The sequence below is a fragment of the Bacillus rossius genome, chromosome 1 (assembly GCF_032445375.1).
Source record: "Bacillus rossius redtenbacheri isolate Brsri chromosome 1, Brsri_v3, whole genome shotgun sequence".
Taxonomy (NCBI): Eukaryota; Metazoa; Arthropoda; class Insecta; order Phasmatodea; family Bacillidae; genus Bacillus; species Bacillus rossius.
In genome coordinates, this window is record NC_086330.1 from 377,169,664 (window position 1) to 377,190,142 (window position 20,479).

General features: G+C 39.6%; 1 protein-coding gene across 1 annotated transcript in view; it reads left to right on the forward strand.

Annotated features, from left to right (window-relative positions):
* Positions 1-20,479, forward strand: part of LOC134528557 (prolow-density lipoprotein receptor-related protein 1) — a 348,548-nt gene that overhangs the window by 309,343 nt on the left and 18,726 nt on the right. Inside the window, exons 59-68 of the mRNA XM_063362288.1 lie at positions 1,587-1,796; positions 4,515-4,603; positions 6,095-6,352; positions 8,599-8,873; positions 9,792-9,970; positions 10,440-10,663; positions 12,350-12,541; positions 14,214-14,356; positions 15,785-16,009; positions 17,310-17,448. Of these exons, the coding sequence (XP_063218358.1) occupies positions 1,587-1,796; positions 4,515-4,603; positions 6,095-6,352; positions 8,599-8,873; positions 9,792-9,970; positions 10,440-10,663; positions 12,350-12,541; positions 14,214-14,356; positions 15,785-16,009; positions 17,310-17,448 (1,934 nt within the window). The remainder of the gene's footprint in view (positions 1-1,586; positions 1,797-4,514; positions 4,604-6,094; positions 6,353-8,598; positions 8,874-9,791; positions 9,971-10,439; positions 10,664-12,349; positions 12,542-14,213; positions 14,357-15,784; positions 16,010-17,309; positions 17,449-20,479) is intronic.

Consider the following 20,479-nt stretch of genomic DNA (forward strand, 5'->3'; position numbering starts at 1 on the left):
CCGGGGCACACGCAAGATGTGCAGAGCTTCAGGGGAAAAAAAAACACGCTCTTTAGAAACTGCTTGAATATCAGAGAGGTGTCTGTTTGCGAAAAGCATCCAAACCCACACTGAAAGTGGGTGAGTGGTTCTGATTCCGTATTTCATTTTTGAACCATTTATTTGTAAAAGTGAAATTGCGAAACATTTGATTTCAGAATAATTTTTAGGCATGAAACATCTGACGCTGTTTCTTGAAAGCACTCAAGGGATTTGCATTCACCTCTATCTTTATGTCTCCGCTCAGATCTCATAGTTGCCTTATGCACGACGAGAAGACTGCGCCAGTGACACCACACTTGAAGCAATGGTGAGCGCTGCCCTTATCATCTTGCCTCGCTAGTACAAATGTACCCGTGACTAGGCAGGTCCTAAACATCTAGCCTGCCTGGGTTGATAAGATGTTTATGTAGTGACAGGTCAGATTTATCATTTCACTGGTTCCTATACCAATTTTTTTCTAAATAAGAATTCAATTATTTATTAAATTTACGTGTTAAGTACACCCAGTTCTTTATAGGCATTTGATTACTGAGTATAGTTTTTTTTTTCCAGTAGAGCATTGGTATTTGCACATTTAGGTATTTACTTTCCCACCCGTAGTTGTAAAGTTTTTGTACTCGTATTTTGACAAAGTAATGCCCCTGCATTATGCCAGAAGTCTTGATTAAGGAAGAGTATTGCATTTCACACGTATCTAAACTTGTGGTGGCACTCACACCCACAACCCCAACTTTTAAAATTGGTGTACTGGCCACTTCTTCGCCAAGAAGAATTACAGAATGAGGTACAGTAAGGCAGAAGTTTGTAATCTGTGTTTGCTGCCATAGACTTGATGCAGTGAATGGCTTATTAACTAACCAATCTGTGTACACCACGTGGTGAGGCGGAGACAGATGCACAATGAGGTTACAGAATACCATTGCTCTTTGTGTGGCCAAGGTTCGTTGCAGGGAGCATTAAAGGTTTAAGTATGTTCTGCCTAAAATAAGTACTTTACGTTTTATATTTTTTGACAAAATTGTGACTTGCAGAATACCATTTGTAAACAGTTTTTCATGGCCTTGTTTACATTATCTGAATTTAACATTTATGTTGGAAAATAATAAGCCAAAGTCAGCCTCACGGGTAGAAGACAATAATAGGTCTATATTTATCATTAGTCCTTTTTGACGTGATAACGTCTTATAAATAGATTAACGCCGGCTGCACGCAAAAAAAATTATCACGTTCCGCCCGAGCCGAGCATGCAACAACAAGCCAACCACCGTGCGAGGAAATCTTCTATAATATCAAACAGGTTATGGCTGGCTTTTAAACTAATTGTTGGTGATTATATTTAAACATTTTATTTAAGTTAAATTTGCAAAAACTGTAAATAATATTTTAAAATTAAAAAGTATGAAATTTTTTCATCAATGTTTTTTTATGACGTTATCATGTGAAATTATCGTTCGTAAACCGACTTCACAGACAACCCCCTTTTCATCATTGTCTGTGATCCACGTCAGTCGTCTGTGATCTCCACCACCGGTACTGGGTTGCAGCGAGTGGAAGTGCGACGGCGACGTGGACTGCAGCGACGGCTCGGACGAGGCCAACTGCAACGCCTCGTGCCCGGACGACCAGTTCACGTGCAGCAACAAGCAGTGCGTGAGCGCGGCGTGGCGCTGCGACAACGAGGACGACTGCGGCGACGGCTCAGACGAGGCCAAGTCCCTGTGCGCCTCCCTGCCCTGCCCGCCCGACAAGCAGAGGCGAGTTGCTCCGTCCCCCTCCTGCTTCAGGTCTGCTTCACGAGGCCAAGTCCCTGTGCGCCTCCCTGCCCTGCCCGCTCGACAAGCAGAGGCGAGTTGCTCCGTCCCCCTCCTGCTTCAGGTCTGCTTCACGAGGCTAAGTCCCTGTGCGCCTCCCTGCCCTGCCCGCTCGACAAGCAGAGGCGAGTTGCTCCGTCCCCCTCCTGCTTCAGGTCTGCTTCACGAGGCCAAGTCCCTGTGCGCCTCCCTGCCCTGCCCGCCCGACAAGCAGAGGCGAGTTGCTCCGTCCCCCTCCTGCTTCAGGTCTGCTTCACGAGGCCAAGTCCCTGTGCGCCTCCCTGCCCTGCCCGCCCGACAAGCAGAGGCGAGTTGCTCCGTCCCCCTCCTGCTTCAGGTCTGCTTCACGAGGCCAAGTCCCTGTGCGCCTCCCTGCCCTGCCCGCTCGACAAGCAGAGGCGAGTTGCTCCGTCCCCTCCTGCTTCACGACTCCTTTCAGGCTCATTATCAGGTGTCTTTGCGACACAGGCTGTCCAACTCTTGATCATTAAGGGCTTAACATTAGGGCCATTCAATTTGATGTGTTGTGATGATATGATAATGTAGCTGTCACAGAATGAATCGGGAGAAACGAGAGTTCCCTGAGAAAACCCAACAACTCGATTGCTTTTGTTGGTTAACGAGTGCTCTGACCTCTCATTCGCCTTGACCCTTTTACAGGGGCGTAGGAACCGGGGGGGACAGGGGGGACGTGTCCCCTGAACTTTTTGGGTGGAGGGGACTGTCCCCCCCAACTTTGTAGACGGTAATATTTTTATTTTATAATATTATTCTGCCCAACTTTATTTAATTTCTTCACTCATCAAATTTTATCTTAAGGAAACAATAATAATTTTAACATCGATGTATCCAATGGTTAGATACAAAAACTGCTTAAAAAGCGCTATTTTGTACTTTTAAAATCAAAATTTTCTGGTTGAGGACCCCCGGACCCCCCCCCCCCCCCCCCCCCCCCCGCCTTAGTATTATTTGTCCCCCCCCCAACTTTATGAACACAGCTACGGCAATGTCCTTTTACTCTTTGTAAGGAAATTAAAGGCCTTCAAATAAAACAAAATCTTTTACAAATTTTTTTATGAAACTAACCATTATGGTTACAATTTTACCCCCCCTTTTTTAACCTACAATTAAGGATAACTAAAAGGATTACATTAATTACAGAGCTTAAACTTTTCATGTATACATTCATAGAAATAAATTTTACTATTCTTTAGCATTAAATGTTATCAAACATAAATTATTGGCCTTTGGCATTTAATAATGCAAAAAAAAAAGTTACACGATGGAAGTTAAATAACTTGTAAAGTTGTAGTTGTATTTATTGTAATATTTTAATGAGAAATGATGTGAGGTTAGGTTACCTGTTATGATTTAAATAACAGCTGTTTATTTTTTTGAGAGGGATTTGTACTTTTGCAATATTTTTTTATGAACATGGTTTATGTTTATTTAATGTTCTTTAATATTTCTGATGGTTTGCTTACTTTATTGTGAAAAAGTAATTTAAAGTTGCTTTTAACTATTTTTTACTGGTTGTTAAAGTTTTGTGTGTTTAAACTTTGTGTGTGAGAAAGTAGATCACATGATGTGAAATGTGGGCGAAGTTGTGAAGAATCGTGGTCCTTTTTCACAGCCGAACAAAACGTTTTGTAATTTGTCGTAGTCCTAAGCTGCTCTGTGATTGATTGTTGATGGCATCACGAGTGCAGTTTTTTCCCATTGGGCAAGAAGTTGGATTTGTTAGTCTTGACTTCAGCATCTGCGAGAGTAATTGTGTTGAGTGGTGGCATACTAATTTAATATATTAATGTAGCCGAGATAATAATTTCACGTCTGTGGTCCATGCCGCGCTGCTTTCAAACTTATTTCGGAATGTCAACTAGAATTTTACAACCACAGGCGGCAGTGTAAGCCTGGAATGGAGCCTTTTTAGTAAATGGTCTCTCTGCCATTGGTACCGTGCGTCATTAGCAACCACCGGATATAATCAACGAGCTGTTTTTAATATCATGCCTAAGTAATGAACCAAGTTGTTATTTTTCTGCGAGTTTGTTTTTTCATGTACCTGTACTCGTTTTTGTGTTTGAAAGATGGTTTTTTGTGAAGAATAATAAACCACCGTATAAATCAGTATCGGTTGTTCAAGGGACTTTATTTAAGATCTCATACGTAGACCGTAAAATTTTCCTAAGATTTATATAATATTTCATCATTAAAACAAAATTTCTTCAAGTATTTATATGTTAGCTATCTGGACCAATTTTGAGCTAGCCGGAGATCTGGGTAGTCACATTCTACCACTTTATTATTACTTACATAAATATTTAATCAAGAGCTATAAATAAGCTATACATGCACGTAATTCAGAATCCTACAACAAGATATGATATAAATTTCTGCAATAACTCAAGTCTCAATAATATAAAGTCTGTACCAGTAAATCTCTTTTAATTATTTTTCCTGTCCGTGGGATTTCTGGCTTAAAAGGTTTAATACTTTTTTTTGACGTATTTTAAGATCAGTAGAAGAAGTTTTACTTAATAATACTTCGAGTATATAAAGTGCATTTAGGAACTTTTTCACAGCATTTCATTTTAGTTCTTAAATGTTTAAAGTAAAAACTGTGCCTAGTTGAGAGTTCACGATGTTTGTGGGTTTCAGGTGCCGTAACCACAAGTGTATTTCCCATCAGTTTGTGTGTGATGGTTTCGACCACTGCGGAGACAACTCAGACGAGGACCCGCTGGCCTGTGAGTCACGTATTTGCCTTGGCTGTCACTTAAACAACTACTCATGAATATATGTTTGCAAAATACCAGCATTTTTTGGTGTGAGCACTTTTTTCACATGTTAATTTTGACAGCTGTATTTTAATATTCTGATGGCTGGAGATGAGATTTTAGCATCTTATCTTTTCTTTCTTTTTTAAAAATTAAATTGCAGTTAAGTACTAAAGAGAGTATGTTATATTAAGTATTTGAAAGTAAAGTATTCTATAGTAGTACTTGTTTGGCCCACAAAATGTGTTACCTATTTTAAGTAATATAGTGTTTAATATTTTTTTTAAAAATTGACACGTGTCATGTATGCAACTACTGAAAGACATTAATTCCCTCGATCCCTCCTCTCTAATGCTTCACGAATGCGGTGCTGGTCACCCATCTCTGTTAGCCTTGGATGACGGCAGCTGCTCTGTCACCCAATACACACCCAGCTCAATTCTGCTCCCTGACCTTGAACCACCGAGACTCGCCTGGGACTTACCCCTCCCTTCCCCGCCCAATCAACATGCGCCGCTGGTCAGCACTGCTCTCGCTTCCCATTGGTTACCCTCCTCCCGGCCAGATATGCAGGGAAAGAGGGCGCGGAAGCTGTGACTACTAGTCACCGGCTAACCACTGACTCTTCTCATCGCCTCAGTACTTGACGCCTCGACTCGTTTATCCTCTACCCATCGGAACTGCCTGCACTTCAAGACCTGCGACCTTCAGCTGTCTATCAATGTTGACCAAGCAGAATTTAGAACCCCATTAGCAGACCATCCCTGCTCTTGACAATGACTGTGACTTTAGATGCCACAACATTGAAAATCATTACAGAACGGGTTTCGATTGAGATACTGAATGTGTTTTTCTAATTTAATTTGTGTAACGAAAATTATTTTTACTGGGATTCCATTTTTAGTTTATTTTAGAAGCTTCAAACCTTTCTATTATACCTGGATCATTTTTTAGTGTGTTTTAAATAAATTTTTTTTAACACATTTTGTTTTTAATTTTGGGATGGCCACAAATTTACAGAATAGATGTTTTATTTAATTTTATGCCTCAGCAAATCACACATTGTAGGTTTGAACCTTTTCGGCAAGTCAATATTCATGGCCATTACGTCAAATTCAGCTGCTTTGGCGATTTTCCTCTTGGCGAATTAATGCCGGAGCCTGTTCATCAACACAGGATAATAAAGCATGAGGAAGCTTAGAAAGTTATTATTTACGGCTTGTGCCAATAATCTCAATAGATATTCAAAAGTAGGATAAAATATAAAATAATAGTCCAGTGTGGCGGGGGTAGGTTTCCGGTTAAGATATACAACCAGGTTTAAAATTTAAAAATTGAAATACTTGAAATATTTTTTTTTTTTTTACTGGCATAAATGTGGGCGACTATTGTATTCGCGTTAGATTAGCAACGGAAGCTGCAGTTGCCGCAACGCAACAAGCTTCCTCCCGTTGTCGCCAGGCCAGCAGATGAACCACTGCATCAACGGGGAGTACCGCTGCGGGAACGGCTACTGCATCAACTCGACCCTGCGCTGCGACACGTTCAACGACTGCGGGGACAACACGGACGAGGAAGGGTGCGTGCCGCCGCCGTGCCTGTTCGGCGACTGCTCGCAGCTCTGCGTCCGGAAGAAGGCACACAACTTCACGTGCCACTGCGCCGCCGGCTACACCATGCTGGGCACTCGGGCCAAGACCAAGACCTGCATCGCGCTAGGTTCGTGGCGCGCGCTCCGTTGCACTCGACTCCTCTTCTCGTCCACAAGTTCTCTTCCTCAATCATCTTGAATACCATTCAAGAAGATGTCGTTACTGAATAATATTTTTTTTAAATATGTTGTATCTCTTTATTTCACACTACTGTTACAAAACACATGTACATCCCACGCTTACAGTATCCATTGTTCCACTGTTCCACACGATCTGCGTTGGTCCAATCCGTTCCTTCGTTACCACACTACACTAGTTAGTTCACCCGTTACTACAAAATATAAGTATTTTTGTGTATACCATAAGAAGTTCATATCGTTGGAAAAATTCGCTGTCCATTACTACACGTGCATGAGTTTATTAATTGTGTGTTCTATGCCAGTTAAATTTCTTGTTAAGTATAAAATAATAGTTATGCCCCTTGTTACCTTCTTGTAAGAAGGATAGAATTAAAATATATTTGACTTACAAAACTGGTTTTTATTCCCTTCTTTTTTTATATTTATGACTAGCTTTGACGTAATAGAATATACATTTTTGTTTCAGACAAGTTGCTTCTCTTGTTAATTTTATTATGTGTGTCTGGTGAATACACTGATACAGTAAAACCTTGTTTTTACATATTTCAAGGGACTAGGACAAAAATATGTAAAAAGAACAATTGTTTAGGAATAGTTGCAATGTTTGGAAATACAATGCTGCCAACTTTGTTTCAAAAATGTTTCTAATGTGGTAAAACAAGCATCACGAAACACGCACGACGATGCTTTTACAAGATATGGATATGTGGGTTTAAAACTTATTTTAATATGGGCCCAGTAATCTACTGTTTATTTATGTAAAAACCACATTAACAACTTATATCATCCATAATTCATTAAATTTTAAAGGGAGAGATATAAAATTGAACTTAAATTTTCACTTTCACATCACGAAAGTTCTGATTCATAGCCATATTGTGTATAGTGGCATGTGGCACAAAAAAATGTAGCTTGTTTACAACGGCAAACGAATCTGCAGTGCCGGTATGCAGTAACATGAAATAAATAAAGCTAACTCTATTCACTTTTAACTGGTATTGTTCCATCTAAATTTTTCTAGTGGTTTGCTATTAAATCTAGTGCTGTTGCAACGTAAATTGCGAGAAATGCTTTTGCATAAAGTGGGAAAGTAATTGCATTAATACTGTAAGGAAAAGGACGGTGCAATAAAAAAAAATACGTTAATCAAGAGAATTCGTCTACCCCAAGCATGCAAAAAAGAGTTTCTACTGTAGTTAGAAGGGATCTTGTGTAATTTCTAATTTTGTATCCTAGACTAGTGATACGGTACGGACAGATTCCTTGTATTATGCGCACAAGGCCATCCATCATTTCATTAGCTTTTGATTTACAATCGAAATTAGATGTATGTATGTAAAAATCGGCATGTGCGTTTGTTTACAAATGAACCTTAAACATTTGAGCTGAATATTATCGAATGTAAAAGTAGTGATATGACACAGAACATGTCAGAGATGCACTTGTGTATGAAACATGAAACTATAACTGCATTGAATCTCGGACAGACAATGTACGGACAGACAATGTGATATGAAATTCAGTAACCTCAACATCATTCCTGTCCTTGGTTCGATCCCTGGCCTATACAAAACAACTTTAATTTAAAAAATACCACAAAAGTGACAGGTTTGAGAAAATAAAAAACACCGCAAGTACTTTTAAAAATTTTTATTACATAAATTCTAACCTATGACAAGTACAAAAAAAAACACAAAGTACTAAAGGCTTGTGGATTTCTCGAATCAATCAGTCTTCTTATTGTATGGACTAAGCCCTTTACATGACTTTAAATGTCTATTCAGTCTATCAGGTCGACATATTGGTACACCACAATTTTCACACAAAGCAGAATTATCGACTTCATTAAAAGGACAGTGAAATATTTCATGCTGTTTTGCACTTTGAATAGTTGCTAATGTTTTGTTACAAAATATACAGCTGGATTCTGATGAATGTACAGCCAGTCTATCACAATTCCTGAGGTGACGTTTTAATCTTCCATAGTGTTTAAACTTGCTTAAACACCTGTTGCACTGATATTTAATGCGTTCAGAGTTATTACTACAATTGTGTATTACATAATCACGTAATTTCAAGTTTTTGATCTTCTCACAGTACGTACAGTTGGTAGGTTTTGACAGTGATATTGACGAACGAGTGCTTCAGTGTTGGTTGCTGGCGCCCCCCGCAGGCAGCCCCGCGCACCTCATGGTGGCCGGGGACACGGAGCTGCGAGTGCTCAACCCGTACGTGGCGGGCGACAACTCGCCCAACCAGCTGCTGGACAAGCAGCCCGCCGCCCCCGGCTACAAGGTCGAGTCCATCGACGTGCTGTGGGACCCCGTGGACCCCGTCGTGTTCTGGTCCGACCACCAGAACAAGCGCATCCTCCGGTCCGGCCTGTCCGACTTCGACGCCCCGTCGTCGCGGAGGAGGGTCCGCAGGGACAGCAGCTTGAGGATCCTGGTGAGCTCCCGTCGCAGACGTCACGGGCACACGTTTGTCGTGTCGCAATGTTTAGTTTATTTTCCTTTTTTTTTTTTTGAAGTGAAAACTTCTCTAGCCGCGTCGAGCGATTTTTTTGGTAGGGGCGAAACTCATTGGTTCGCGTCACCGACATGCTAGTGACGTGTTGCGCCGGACTGGCGACGTAGGTGTACACTCATATATTACACTGATACTTTGTGTATACTCGACTGTATCATGTGCGTGTTGGACTGTTTTTTTTTTGGATGGGTGAAATCTCGCGAGTTCGCGCCACCGACATGGCTGTAGCAGCAGTGAGTGAAGTTTAATTTGACCACGTGAATACATGAACTAGGTCTGACATTACTGTTAAGTCATAAATAGGTAATGAATTTTTACGTAATTTTTACATAACACTTACATCTGTTGTGATTAAAAAAATGATGTAAGGATAAATTATATCATGCTGACATAGTACTGTTATAATACCAAAATCATTTTCTTGCGTACATTTGACGTAGAAATGATGTCATATTACACATTTGAAAACAAAGTTTTAAGTTTTTACTTCTGTTGACAGTCCCCATGACTGGCTATTTTTTTTTTTACTTTATATGCACTATTTACAAATAATAGGTTTTATTTATATTATTTTTCCATAAATCTTATCAAGTATGTGTGAATTTTTAAATATATACTTTATTTCTAGGCATATAGGGGGTGAAATTTTAGTATGCAATGAAATGTGAGTGAAACATGAAGCAGAAATATTAAAGGGTAAAGTACGATATGGTGGGAGCAAATCTGTAGATTTGTAAAACAAAAAATAAATTCACAGACGCTTTTTTTTTAAAGATGTATAGATTCAGGATTCAGCTGGTACGACATGTTTCCTTCACGGCGACGTGTGTTCAACAGGCAACGAAGCTGGTGGATCCGCGGGGCATCGCGGTGGACTGGGTGGCCAAGCGGGTGTACTGGGTCGACGCAGGGGCGGACAAGGTGATGGCGTCGGCCATCGACGGGCGCAAGAAGTACACCTTGGTCGTGACGGAACTCGATCAGCCTCACGACATTGTGGTCGATCCGCAGTCAGGGTAGGCTAACTCCGACAACTTTTGGTTTTTATTATCCTGTTTTTTAGTTTGGCTCGTTTTGAACAAACCCGTAGACTGTTTTGCGAGTGTCGGTTTTGCTGAAATGCCAGCCGTATTTGTGTAAGTTCGGTATTTGTTTTGGTAATTCAGATCTGCAGTCTTTTACGGTTTTACGGAAGGCGCACACTGTTTTTCGTTCATTTATTCCATCAAAGTTTTTCCTTGCTAAGTCATGCTTTGTTCATATGATCCGTGCTATATTTTAGAGATTTGCGAAAGTCTACAACTCAGTATGAAATATAACAATAGATTTCTAATTTTTATTGATATTAGTAATAAATGCTCTTTTATACTGAAATGTTATTATGTATTGTATAATTCTTTCAGGGTTTTGAAAAGCATATTTGAAGTGGTACGATATAAAATGTTCTGCAGTGCAGTGGTTGATAGCTTGTGAACGTGGTGGCAGGCTGATGTTCTGGTCTGACTGGGGGCGGAACGCACGCATCGAAGTGGCCTTCATGGACGGCACGGGCCGGCGAGCGCTCGTCGACACCCTGGTGCAGTGGCCGATGGGCCTGGCCATCGACTACCCCGCGAGGCGACTCTACTGGACGGACCCCAAAGGCCATGCCATCGAGAGCATACACGTCACGGGCAGGGACCGCCACATCGTCAAGCGGTTCGTCGATGGTGTGTGCCCTCTCTGCCTGTTTCTTTTGTGAGCTTGTTTGTCGTTATTTTGTCATCACTGGGAAATTGTGCATCACTCAAGGTTTCAACTTTCTATATTAAAATTTGTGGGGGAATCATATAACATAAAATATTTTTCATTTGCGCCGTTGCACGCTTATTCAAACATCAATTCTTTAAATTTTATTCTACTTCTTTTCTTTTCCAGTTGTTAAGTTTTCTACTCATGATACATAATTAGAAACAAGATTATATGGTGAATTGTGATAAAACAGAACTCACACCGAAATGCCAGTTAATACACCATACAGCACAGAAATACAAGTTATATCATGGAATTAAGTAGCATTTAAACAAAAATTAATTGAAATCATAAAAAAAATGAATCTTTTAATGTTTGAAATCCAAGGAATGTCGTTTATTTCGAAACAAAAAAAAGTATCAAAGTGCATGGATTGGAAAAATTAATTTTAATTTTTTTTTTATTGTGAATCTCTTAATGAGTCAATTTTAAACCAATTTTTTTATTGTTCTGAATGTATCTGTTTTAGACCAATTTATATGCTGTATTTTTACCATAAAAATACAGCATATAAATTTTACCCCTATTTTGGTGAAGTAAGTATTACAAAAACACTTAAGTGAAAAAAAAACAATAACACCAAAATCCTCTGTTTTAAAAACAAAATTAGACTAAAAATAAAACCATAAAATCTAGTCTCAACCCATAAAGCCATGAACTCGCAATCCGCCACTGTCCATTCTTTGTTTTGTGAGAAAACTGGTCGAAGCAGCAAAATGTCGCAACCACATAGACGAGTAAAAGTTATTCTCCCCCTCTGTGTGCCTTTCTGAAGTACCAACCTGTGAGTACGTGTACAGTAGACTCCCGATCATCAAGGTTATTACTGCCAGGGGGTCCACAAACAACCGGAAAACACGGAGATAGCAATTTAAAAAAAAAATATCAGTTTGGTTAAAAAAAAAATTATTTGACTATCTAGACAAACACTGTATAAGGTTGTACGTAATAGGTAGAGCCAAGATTTTACTGCTTTATTTTTTGGGAGATTTCATCCTAAAGATTATGAGATTTATCATCATAAAAATTCAGATTTTTTCGGTATCACCTTTATTATTTATTTAGGACATTTAAGATCGATAATAGTAAATGTAATTGTAACCCCTTTTATTAATATTTACAATTTTTGCTCAAAGTAAATAAATATTAACGGCGTAGATTGTGTATAAGAGGAAAGTATAAAAACATTATGAACATAACTTAGGACCTCATAGTTTTGGCATTATTCTTCCCATATTTGGTGAAGGTGCATTTATATACAGGTGCCAGTATTTTATTTAGGTGAACATTATTCATGATTCATGAGAAAGCAACCATAGTTAGAAGTTCAGCATTCTCAGGCAAAAGAGATCTTCTCCGGTCACTGACAATGAGCAATGACAGAATACTTTGAAAATGACCTTTCAGTGTCAACATTTGACATTTTTCCTCGATTCTCGATTCTCGATTAATTTCACAGAATCAATTAGTATCGGGGTATCAAAGAATCGATTTTCCCATCCCTACTACAAACAAAACTGATCCAAACTTAAACCTTGACATTTTCGAAATGCAGCCACGATGCGGCCAGTGTTGCGAATGCCTCGGTGGTCTTGTGCTTCCAGGCGAGTCGTCGCTCAACGAGAAGCCGTTCAAGCTGGACGTGTTTGAGGACAACCTGTACGTGAGCACGTACCAAGTGAACAACGTCCTGAAGATCAACAAGTTTGGCCGTGGCAACTTCACGTACCTGGTGCAGAGCCTCAACAGGGCCTCGGACATCCTCATAGTGCAGGAGAACAAGCAGACTAAGAACTGTAAGAACCTCACAGACTATTTACCTTCTGTTACTCTCGGCAAAGTGACCAAAATATTTTGAACACGGAGAAATGTGTTAGAACAATAGAAGTTAAAAGGGGAGGGGGGGGGGGGGTTGTCTGTATGTAAAGTTGGTTTACGGATGATAATTTTACGTGATAACGTGAGTGGAAGAGAGATAGATGCGTCACAAGCCGAACGCTTAGGCCAATCGTGCGCCTCTCTTATTGCTTGTTCCGCGCTCTCGCTTGCACGCTCGGCTCAGGGGGAACGTGACAATGAGTCATGCTGCTTTTTCGTGCGTGCAGCCGGCGTTCATCGATTTATAAGACGTTATGACGTCAAAAGCACTTTATAATTTTACCGTGAAGGGTTGCACTGGTTGCAATGAGCATTCATTTGAACTGGTTGAAGTAACTGCGATATAGACGCTAACTGGTATTCTTACGACTATGTGTACTATTGTTGTTATTAAATCATTCAGATATTAAGGATAAAATATAAAGCCAAAAACACTGTTTTGAGCTTTCATTCAATACTATACTAATATTAAGAAATGAAATTCTCAAGTTAGAACTAAACTTTTCCCAAATTAATTTTTTTTTATTACATGACTTTGGGGCTTTAGTTTTGCAGAACATATTTATATGCTCCGTCATTTTACACTCTGTTTGATAATCTTTATGAATAAAAATTGCAGCTGATAAAACTAGACATTTCATAGCTACGTTCAGTAATATTTATTTTCATATTGGTACACCTTTAAAACTTACACTTCCTCATCGCCACCATCCTCACCTCTATACTCCTTACGACCATTCTTACAAACATCACCATCACCAACCTATTCACCAACCTCCTCATCACCATTTTCATCTTTCTTTGCACTCATTACCATGTTAATTTTTTTATCACTACCCTTATCACTAGGGACATTTATTTCTCGGAAAAAGATTTTGAGACTTTCTAAGTGTTGAAAACACTGTACCATCATCTGTGTTTCGTGATAGGTTGAGTTTTTTTTAGGTGCATGTCTACTGTTGGTGCATGCATCACAGCAGCCATTCTCCGTGGAAGCAATCATGTCCTGAATGGCTCGGTCAAATAAGACAATGTCTTCTTTTGCAGATGGTCGTCAGTCACAGGGAAGAAAATGCTGGCACTGGCATATCTTACCACAGCCTAATGGCCCTACATATCACTTTTCTCTTTCTCATCACCGTTTTTTATCTTTCAACACCTCCTACTACGTTACAATTTTACTTGCAAATGATTGTCGATAGATCCCAGCATAAACTTGGCATGTTTCTTGTGTCTGTCTGCAGGGGCAAAGCCAGGGGGGGGGTTTAGGGGTTCAAACCTCCCCCCCCCCCTTTTACACCAAATCTTTAATTTATTTCTTATTCATCACTCAAACAAATTTCATATTAAAATTAATAAAATTTTTACCATTACAAAACTTAAATTTAAGTACCGAAAACTGCTAAAGTAGCACTATTTTACACTTTAAAATCCAAATTTTCCCGGGGGAGGACCCCCGGACCCCCCCGCTTTAATACAGGGGGGGGGGGGGGGGGCAATGCTTCTTAACACCCCCGCATACACAAATCCTGGCTACGTCACTGTCTGTCTGCGACGGTGCATGATGCGGAGTGTGGTGCGTGCCGGCAGTGTCGAACCCGTGCGACTTGAACCCGTGCCACGAGAGCGCGCTGTGCCTCCTGGGGCCCGGGCCCACACCCTCGGAGGTCGGCCGCACCTGTGTGTGCCCGGACGGCCTCGTGAAGGTCGTCGCCAACAACAGCTCCGGCAAGGTAAGTGGGTGCCGCCCACCGCCTGTCCTCACTGCAGGGCACGAAGGTCTCAAAGTCAAGCGCGGCTCCAGAAGTGGGGGCGATAGCCCCTCCCGAGACCAATTTTATTGATTAGTGTATATTCATGTTTACTTAAATATTTAATTTCATATGTTAAACTTTTATCTCATCGAAAGTTGCATGGAGCTACTAAGGTTCTGTATGTGAAACCTGTAATATGTAAATAATATTCCAAGGCCAATATTTGACCAGTTTCCTTTTTTTCCAACTATGGCCTTTCTTTGTGCGATAGCCCCTCCCGAAAAGTCATATTGAAGCCGCCATTGCTCAAAATAAATTTCACAAAATTTAAAAAACAGTTTCCAATGTACTTTAAGAAAACAAATGGTTTGAAAGTTGTTGTGATGTTGCGGCATTAGAGAGGATTCACAGCTTATTTGTTAATAGAATTGTCAAAACTGTTGGTGATGGCAGATGCAGCTGGTGCATTTTTGAGGTTATGTGTAAAATATCTTAGCTCTTTGTGTTTCTGAATTCAAATGCAGTAACCATAACTTATCACTTAATAATTTTTAGTAAAACGAGCATGTCTTGGCGTGCAATGTGCAAACAAATACAGATGGCATTGCATATATCAGTTTTGTTGTCTCAGTGCAGATCAACTTTACATAGGTACCTTTTTGGTAAAAGTAATTAGAAAATCAACCCAAGTCATCGGCGACGACCCAGTGCGAAAGCAATCGCCCACCGAGACATATTGTGTAATGAAACATACTTAAGTTTAAAACTTAACTGATTTACATAATCAACGTATTTTTCTTGTTTTATTTTTTCTCATAATCGAGTGACACGTTTTGTGGGTATGGAGAATCATCTCATCTCGAATTGTACGAGATAAGTATTTTGTTGGCTGCCATGCCACAGTAAAGAATAAAACAAAAAGCAGTTTAAACCTTTAAAGCCCTATTTTTGTCAACTTAAATATTTAGTGATGGGAAAAACAGATTTCAAAAAATTAATAATTAAGATTTCCACTTACGGGTTTTTTGACGTGATAACGTCTTAAAAATCGATGAACGCCGGCTTCACGCACGAAAAATTGTTACGTTCCGCCTGAGCCGAGCGTGCAAGAACCGGCCAACCACCGTGCTAGAAAATCTTCTGTAATATCGAACAGGTTAAGACGGGCTTTTTAACTAATTGTTCGTGATTATATTATTTAAACAAAATTATTTAAAATTATATTTGCAAAAACTGTAAATAATATTTGAAAACTAAAGAGTATGCAATTTTTCATCAATGTTTTCTCATGACGTTATCACGTATAATTATCGTCCGTAAATGGACTGTACAGACCACCCTTATTGTTCTGGTTTGCCTGGAATGTAGTAGATTGTGTCCGTCACGAGCGTGCGTGTCGTGCCGCAGGTGGTGTGCAAGCAGGGCAGCGCGCGGCCCAAGACGTGCGACCTGGACTGCAACCGGGGGACCTGCCACATGTCGGCCGACGGGCCCATGTGCGCCTGCCCGTCCCTCTACGGCGGCGAGCGCTGCCAGCACTACCGCTGCTCCCGCCACTGCCTCAACCAGGGCATGTGCTACGCCGACCAGCTGTCCCCGCGCCCCTCGCCCTCCGACCAGCCGCCCCTCAAGGTGCGCCCCCCTGCCCCCTGCTCGGCTGGGTCTCGCACCGAGAGCCATCATTGCTCGTGTTGGGAGGTCTGGGTCCAGGTTCTCGCACCGAGAGCTAACATCGCTCGAGTTGGGAGGCCTGGGTCCAGGTTCTTGCAACCAAGAACGGTCATCGCTCGGGTTGGTCGAACTGATAGGTCTCGGTCCTGGGTCCTGGTTCTAACAATTGTCCCCCCCCCCCCCCCCGCCCGCCCTTACCTCCCTTCGAGTCTCTCGTGTTTGTTACCATATCCATCCTAAAATAATGTACCCTTGAGTATGCTGCGACCCCAAACTTTTATTTTAAGTCCAGCGAAAATAATTAACACACTGGAAATCACAAATCAAATACACAGCATTCGAGGATTCCTTTAATTAGTTATTATTATTATACAGGATGTCCCAGAATTCAACAACAAGCTGCGAACAGATGATAACCCAGTTAATTACGGTTAGTTTATGATTTACGTGCATATTTTCTCAATTTTTAATATCCCCATGTCCAAAAAAAGCTGCATTAAATCAGTGTTGGTATAGTTGTAGTTATGCGATGCTAAACACCATTTGCTTCAAAGGGAAAAAACTATTTGTAGTAGCCAATAACTGTTAACTTCAGGGAGTTCAATCAGTAGTACTGAAAACTTCCAAACACACATATCAGGAATTACATTCATGCATACAATAGAACATGTGTAAAATAACATGATAAAGTTTACACCAATACAACTCTATAAATAATCCTATAAGGTTATGATATAATCCATCCATAAAATAATTTGAAGATGACACACGTTGGTAAACCACTTAATATTATAAATAACTAATAAAGTAATAAGTGCTTTAAAAAAAATTTTATATTTGTTACATTACCTAGCTAAATGAGCAATATTTATCGTAGGGAAAGCTGATTCAAGCAATATCTAGAGACAATTATTTAGATTTTCTGTGTTCATAGTAAATAACGTTTCTGTAGTTCCGTAGCTGAAAGTCTCGATCGGTAATAATCACGGGAAATTCGTAATACTTGGCGGCACTGAATAAAGTTGTGTACTTTGCATTAATGTAGGAAAATACATTAATATGTTTAGTGAATTATTTCCCTTAAATCTGTATATGTGTAAAGGGTTTGAGGAATATGTTTGCATCAAACAGATCTATTTGAAAATACTTCAACCGTTACGTAGGTATGTATGTAAACATATATACACATGGTTGAAATACAAGTGACAGCTGTTGAAAGCGAGGTGGTCGGGGCTGACGGGCGCCCCCTGCCTTGTTGTAGTGCAACTGCCTGCCCCAGTGGACGGGGGAGCGCTGCGAGACCCCGGTGCACCTGTGCGAGGGCCTGTGCCTCAACGGCGGGACCTGCTACGTGAACGTCCACGCCATGCCCGACTGCTCCTGCCCGCCTCGCTTCTCAGGTGACCGTCCGCACCTCCGCTCCCCCCGATCTCTCAGCTCTCCCCCTTATTTCCTGTTTTTGCCCCTCAAACCTTATTTTAAAAACTTTTATACCCTGTTAGCATGTTTTCACTTCTTATATAAAGTCAAAATTAGGGTTGTGCGATTCCATGATTTTCAGTTTGATTCAATTCAGATTCGATTTTCACCACAAGAGTTTAAATTCGATTCCGATTTCGATTCTTTGGGTAACTTTTTCTACATGGTCATTAGCCTGGTAGGACTAACTAAAAAAAAAATTGTATTTATTTTGAACCATATGTATTTAACTTAAATGAATAAGAAATACAATTCTGGAAGATGACTGCGGCCCTTAAACTTGCCACAATTGTCATCCATTACTTATTTAATTACTTCACAACTGTTTAAAGATGTCACAATTGTCATCCATTACTTATTTAATTACTTCACCACTGTTTAAAGATGTCAAATGTTACCAACGGTAAAGTTAGCTGCCTCACTGGAGTCACCGAGATAGTGCGATGCGTGCTGCGCTAAGAAGTATAATTTATTAATTAACCTACATTTGCACATATGACGTATGCAGCATGGCCTAGCCAGTAGGTTTATTTAAATTAAAACCAATAAGTAACATATATTTCTTTGTTTTTTTCAACAAGATCTGTTCTCCTAAAAACGAAAAAAAAATACTTTAATATAATAAATTTATTAACTTCACGAAGTTAAACCACACAACAATGATCAGCTTTAATTAAGTTTTGTAAAAGGCAAAAGCATAAACAGTAAACAGTACTTCGATACTGACAGAATGTTACGATTCAGTGATTTGATTCCTTTGTGTCGGCACGCGCGATCTATGATAAATGGAGGCCTGTCACGGTAGCCTACAACTCACGTAGTTTCAGTTCCCTACCACGTTCGTGCAACTTCGGATTTCTCTCAAAAATTGAAATTAAAAAAATCGAAGGGTTAGGTTAGGTTAGGTCAGTCCAGTCACAACATGCTTGTTTTCATTGGAAACTTCTGATTTAGCGGCTGAAGTGGCATTAATACCAAAACGCAAAACTTCGGAAATCTTCGGAAATTCTTGCAGGGAACCGAAACTACGTGAGTTGTAGGCTTCCCGGCATGTAAACTGGTCTACACGTCCGGCACCGCTAAAATATTTTTATGTCGTGAATGTTTTAATGTTGGTTATTCTGTTAACAGAAGACTGTCACAGAATGGTGATCTTTGTAAATGTATGGTTGAACAAAGAACTATTTTAACTGTTAACAGAAAATTGTGCGTTGATGGTTGTAAAATTCATTTTTAATATGTGTTATTTATTTTTCAAAACAAATAAACCAACAATATTTTTTTTCCGTGTAACGTGAGAAATGGTCATGAGTAATATGCCGTAAGTAGGCAGAAATAAAAATGTTTTAGCTGATTGTTAAACTATTTCATAAACAAGCAGTTTTCGTAAGGTATTTATCTTTGCAAGCCTAAACACTTAGTGGTTCTGAACGTGTAAATTATATCATACACGATCTTTGAAAAAAAATTAATGTTCGGCCTAACCTATATTTCATAACGTTATGAAATTTGCTTGAGTAAAAGTGCGCGGCAATTTTACAAGTTACATTAATGATAATTGACGAATAAATTTATTTCTAGCAATCAGTTAAACGGTAACCGTCAATTTTTTTCTTAGATTTTTTTTATTTTTGAAAAATTTGCCAGAATTTTTCGATTCCAAATTTTATTAGTTTCGGTTCCGGGTTCAAATAGTTGAGGAATCGAATCGAAGTTGAAATTATCGAGTACCTGCAAATCCCTAGTCAAAATGTCTTTATCCTTTTTCAAAATGTTCTTCAAAGGCTCCATTGTAACAACTTATTATTTATTCCCGCTGATGTCACATTAAAATGTTTTCATCCACTTAAACCTTTGTAGTGACTTGTTTTTTTTTTTTTTTCCAGTTAAATTATTACTACTATATTTTATTTTCTAAACGTAGCAACATTACTTTGAAACGTTTTCAAATGATACTTAGCACATAGACGGAAGAAACCGTAATCAAAATTTTGTTATCAAAATATTAGAGATGATTCAACACGAAGGTTAGCATTGTAAGCCTTAAGTCTGCAGTGAGAGGACAAATTAAATACTGGCGGGGAGGGGGGGGGGTTGTAAAGGCAGACAAATAACATTTTGGAGGAGCTTTCGAAAGCATTCATATAAAGTGAGTTGTCGCAGTGGTTAGACCCTGGACCCATATTCCAGAGAGTCTTGGTTCGAACAGTTTGGCCATCCTGAATTTGGTCTTCCACAGTTTCCCCAATATCACTGTAAGCGTCCCTAGTAATGACCTCACTGTTGACTAAGTATTACAGACCCGCCTACCTGGGCATGCAAACCGTGTGCTGAGCTTTAGAATAAACCACGCGATTTGAAAACTACTCAAGATATCAGAGTGGAGTCTGTTTAGAAAAGCTCTTAAGAACATGCTGTGGGTAGATGAGTAGTTTTTGTGTATGTATTAATTTTTTTTAAACTGTAGTTTTAGAAGAGTGAAAATTGTTGAAACAGGTTTTCAGAACAATTTGTAGGCATGTAACACCTGGTACAGATTCTCGAAAGCACTTGAGGGACTTACAGTATGCCTTTATCAACATTTCTCCCCCATATAATGTTATGATTACTGCGCAACATGGACCAACGAGCGTCGCACTCATCATCTTGCCTCACTTTAGGGATGTGCAAGTACCCAATATTATCGGGTACGGTTCGAATCCACAATTACCTGAACCCGGAATCATTGTACGTACATGGATTCGAACAGTATTACGAATATTCACAAAAGTTATAAATTAATTTAATACTGCTCAAAAATACTAGCAGTGAAAAATAAAATTAGGCTACTATTACGGAAGTATTTATAATATGATGTATCAAAGAAAGATATGTATATTAAATAATTAACACAGTGACATTAAAAGAATTTCGAGATTTCGAGAGCTTAAACTATAATTACGAATTTCGTCT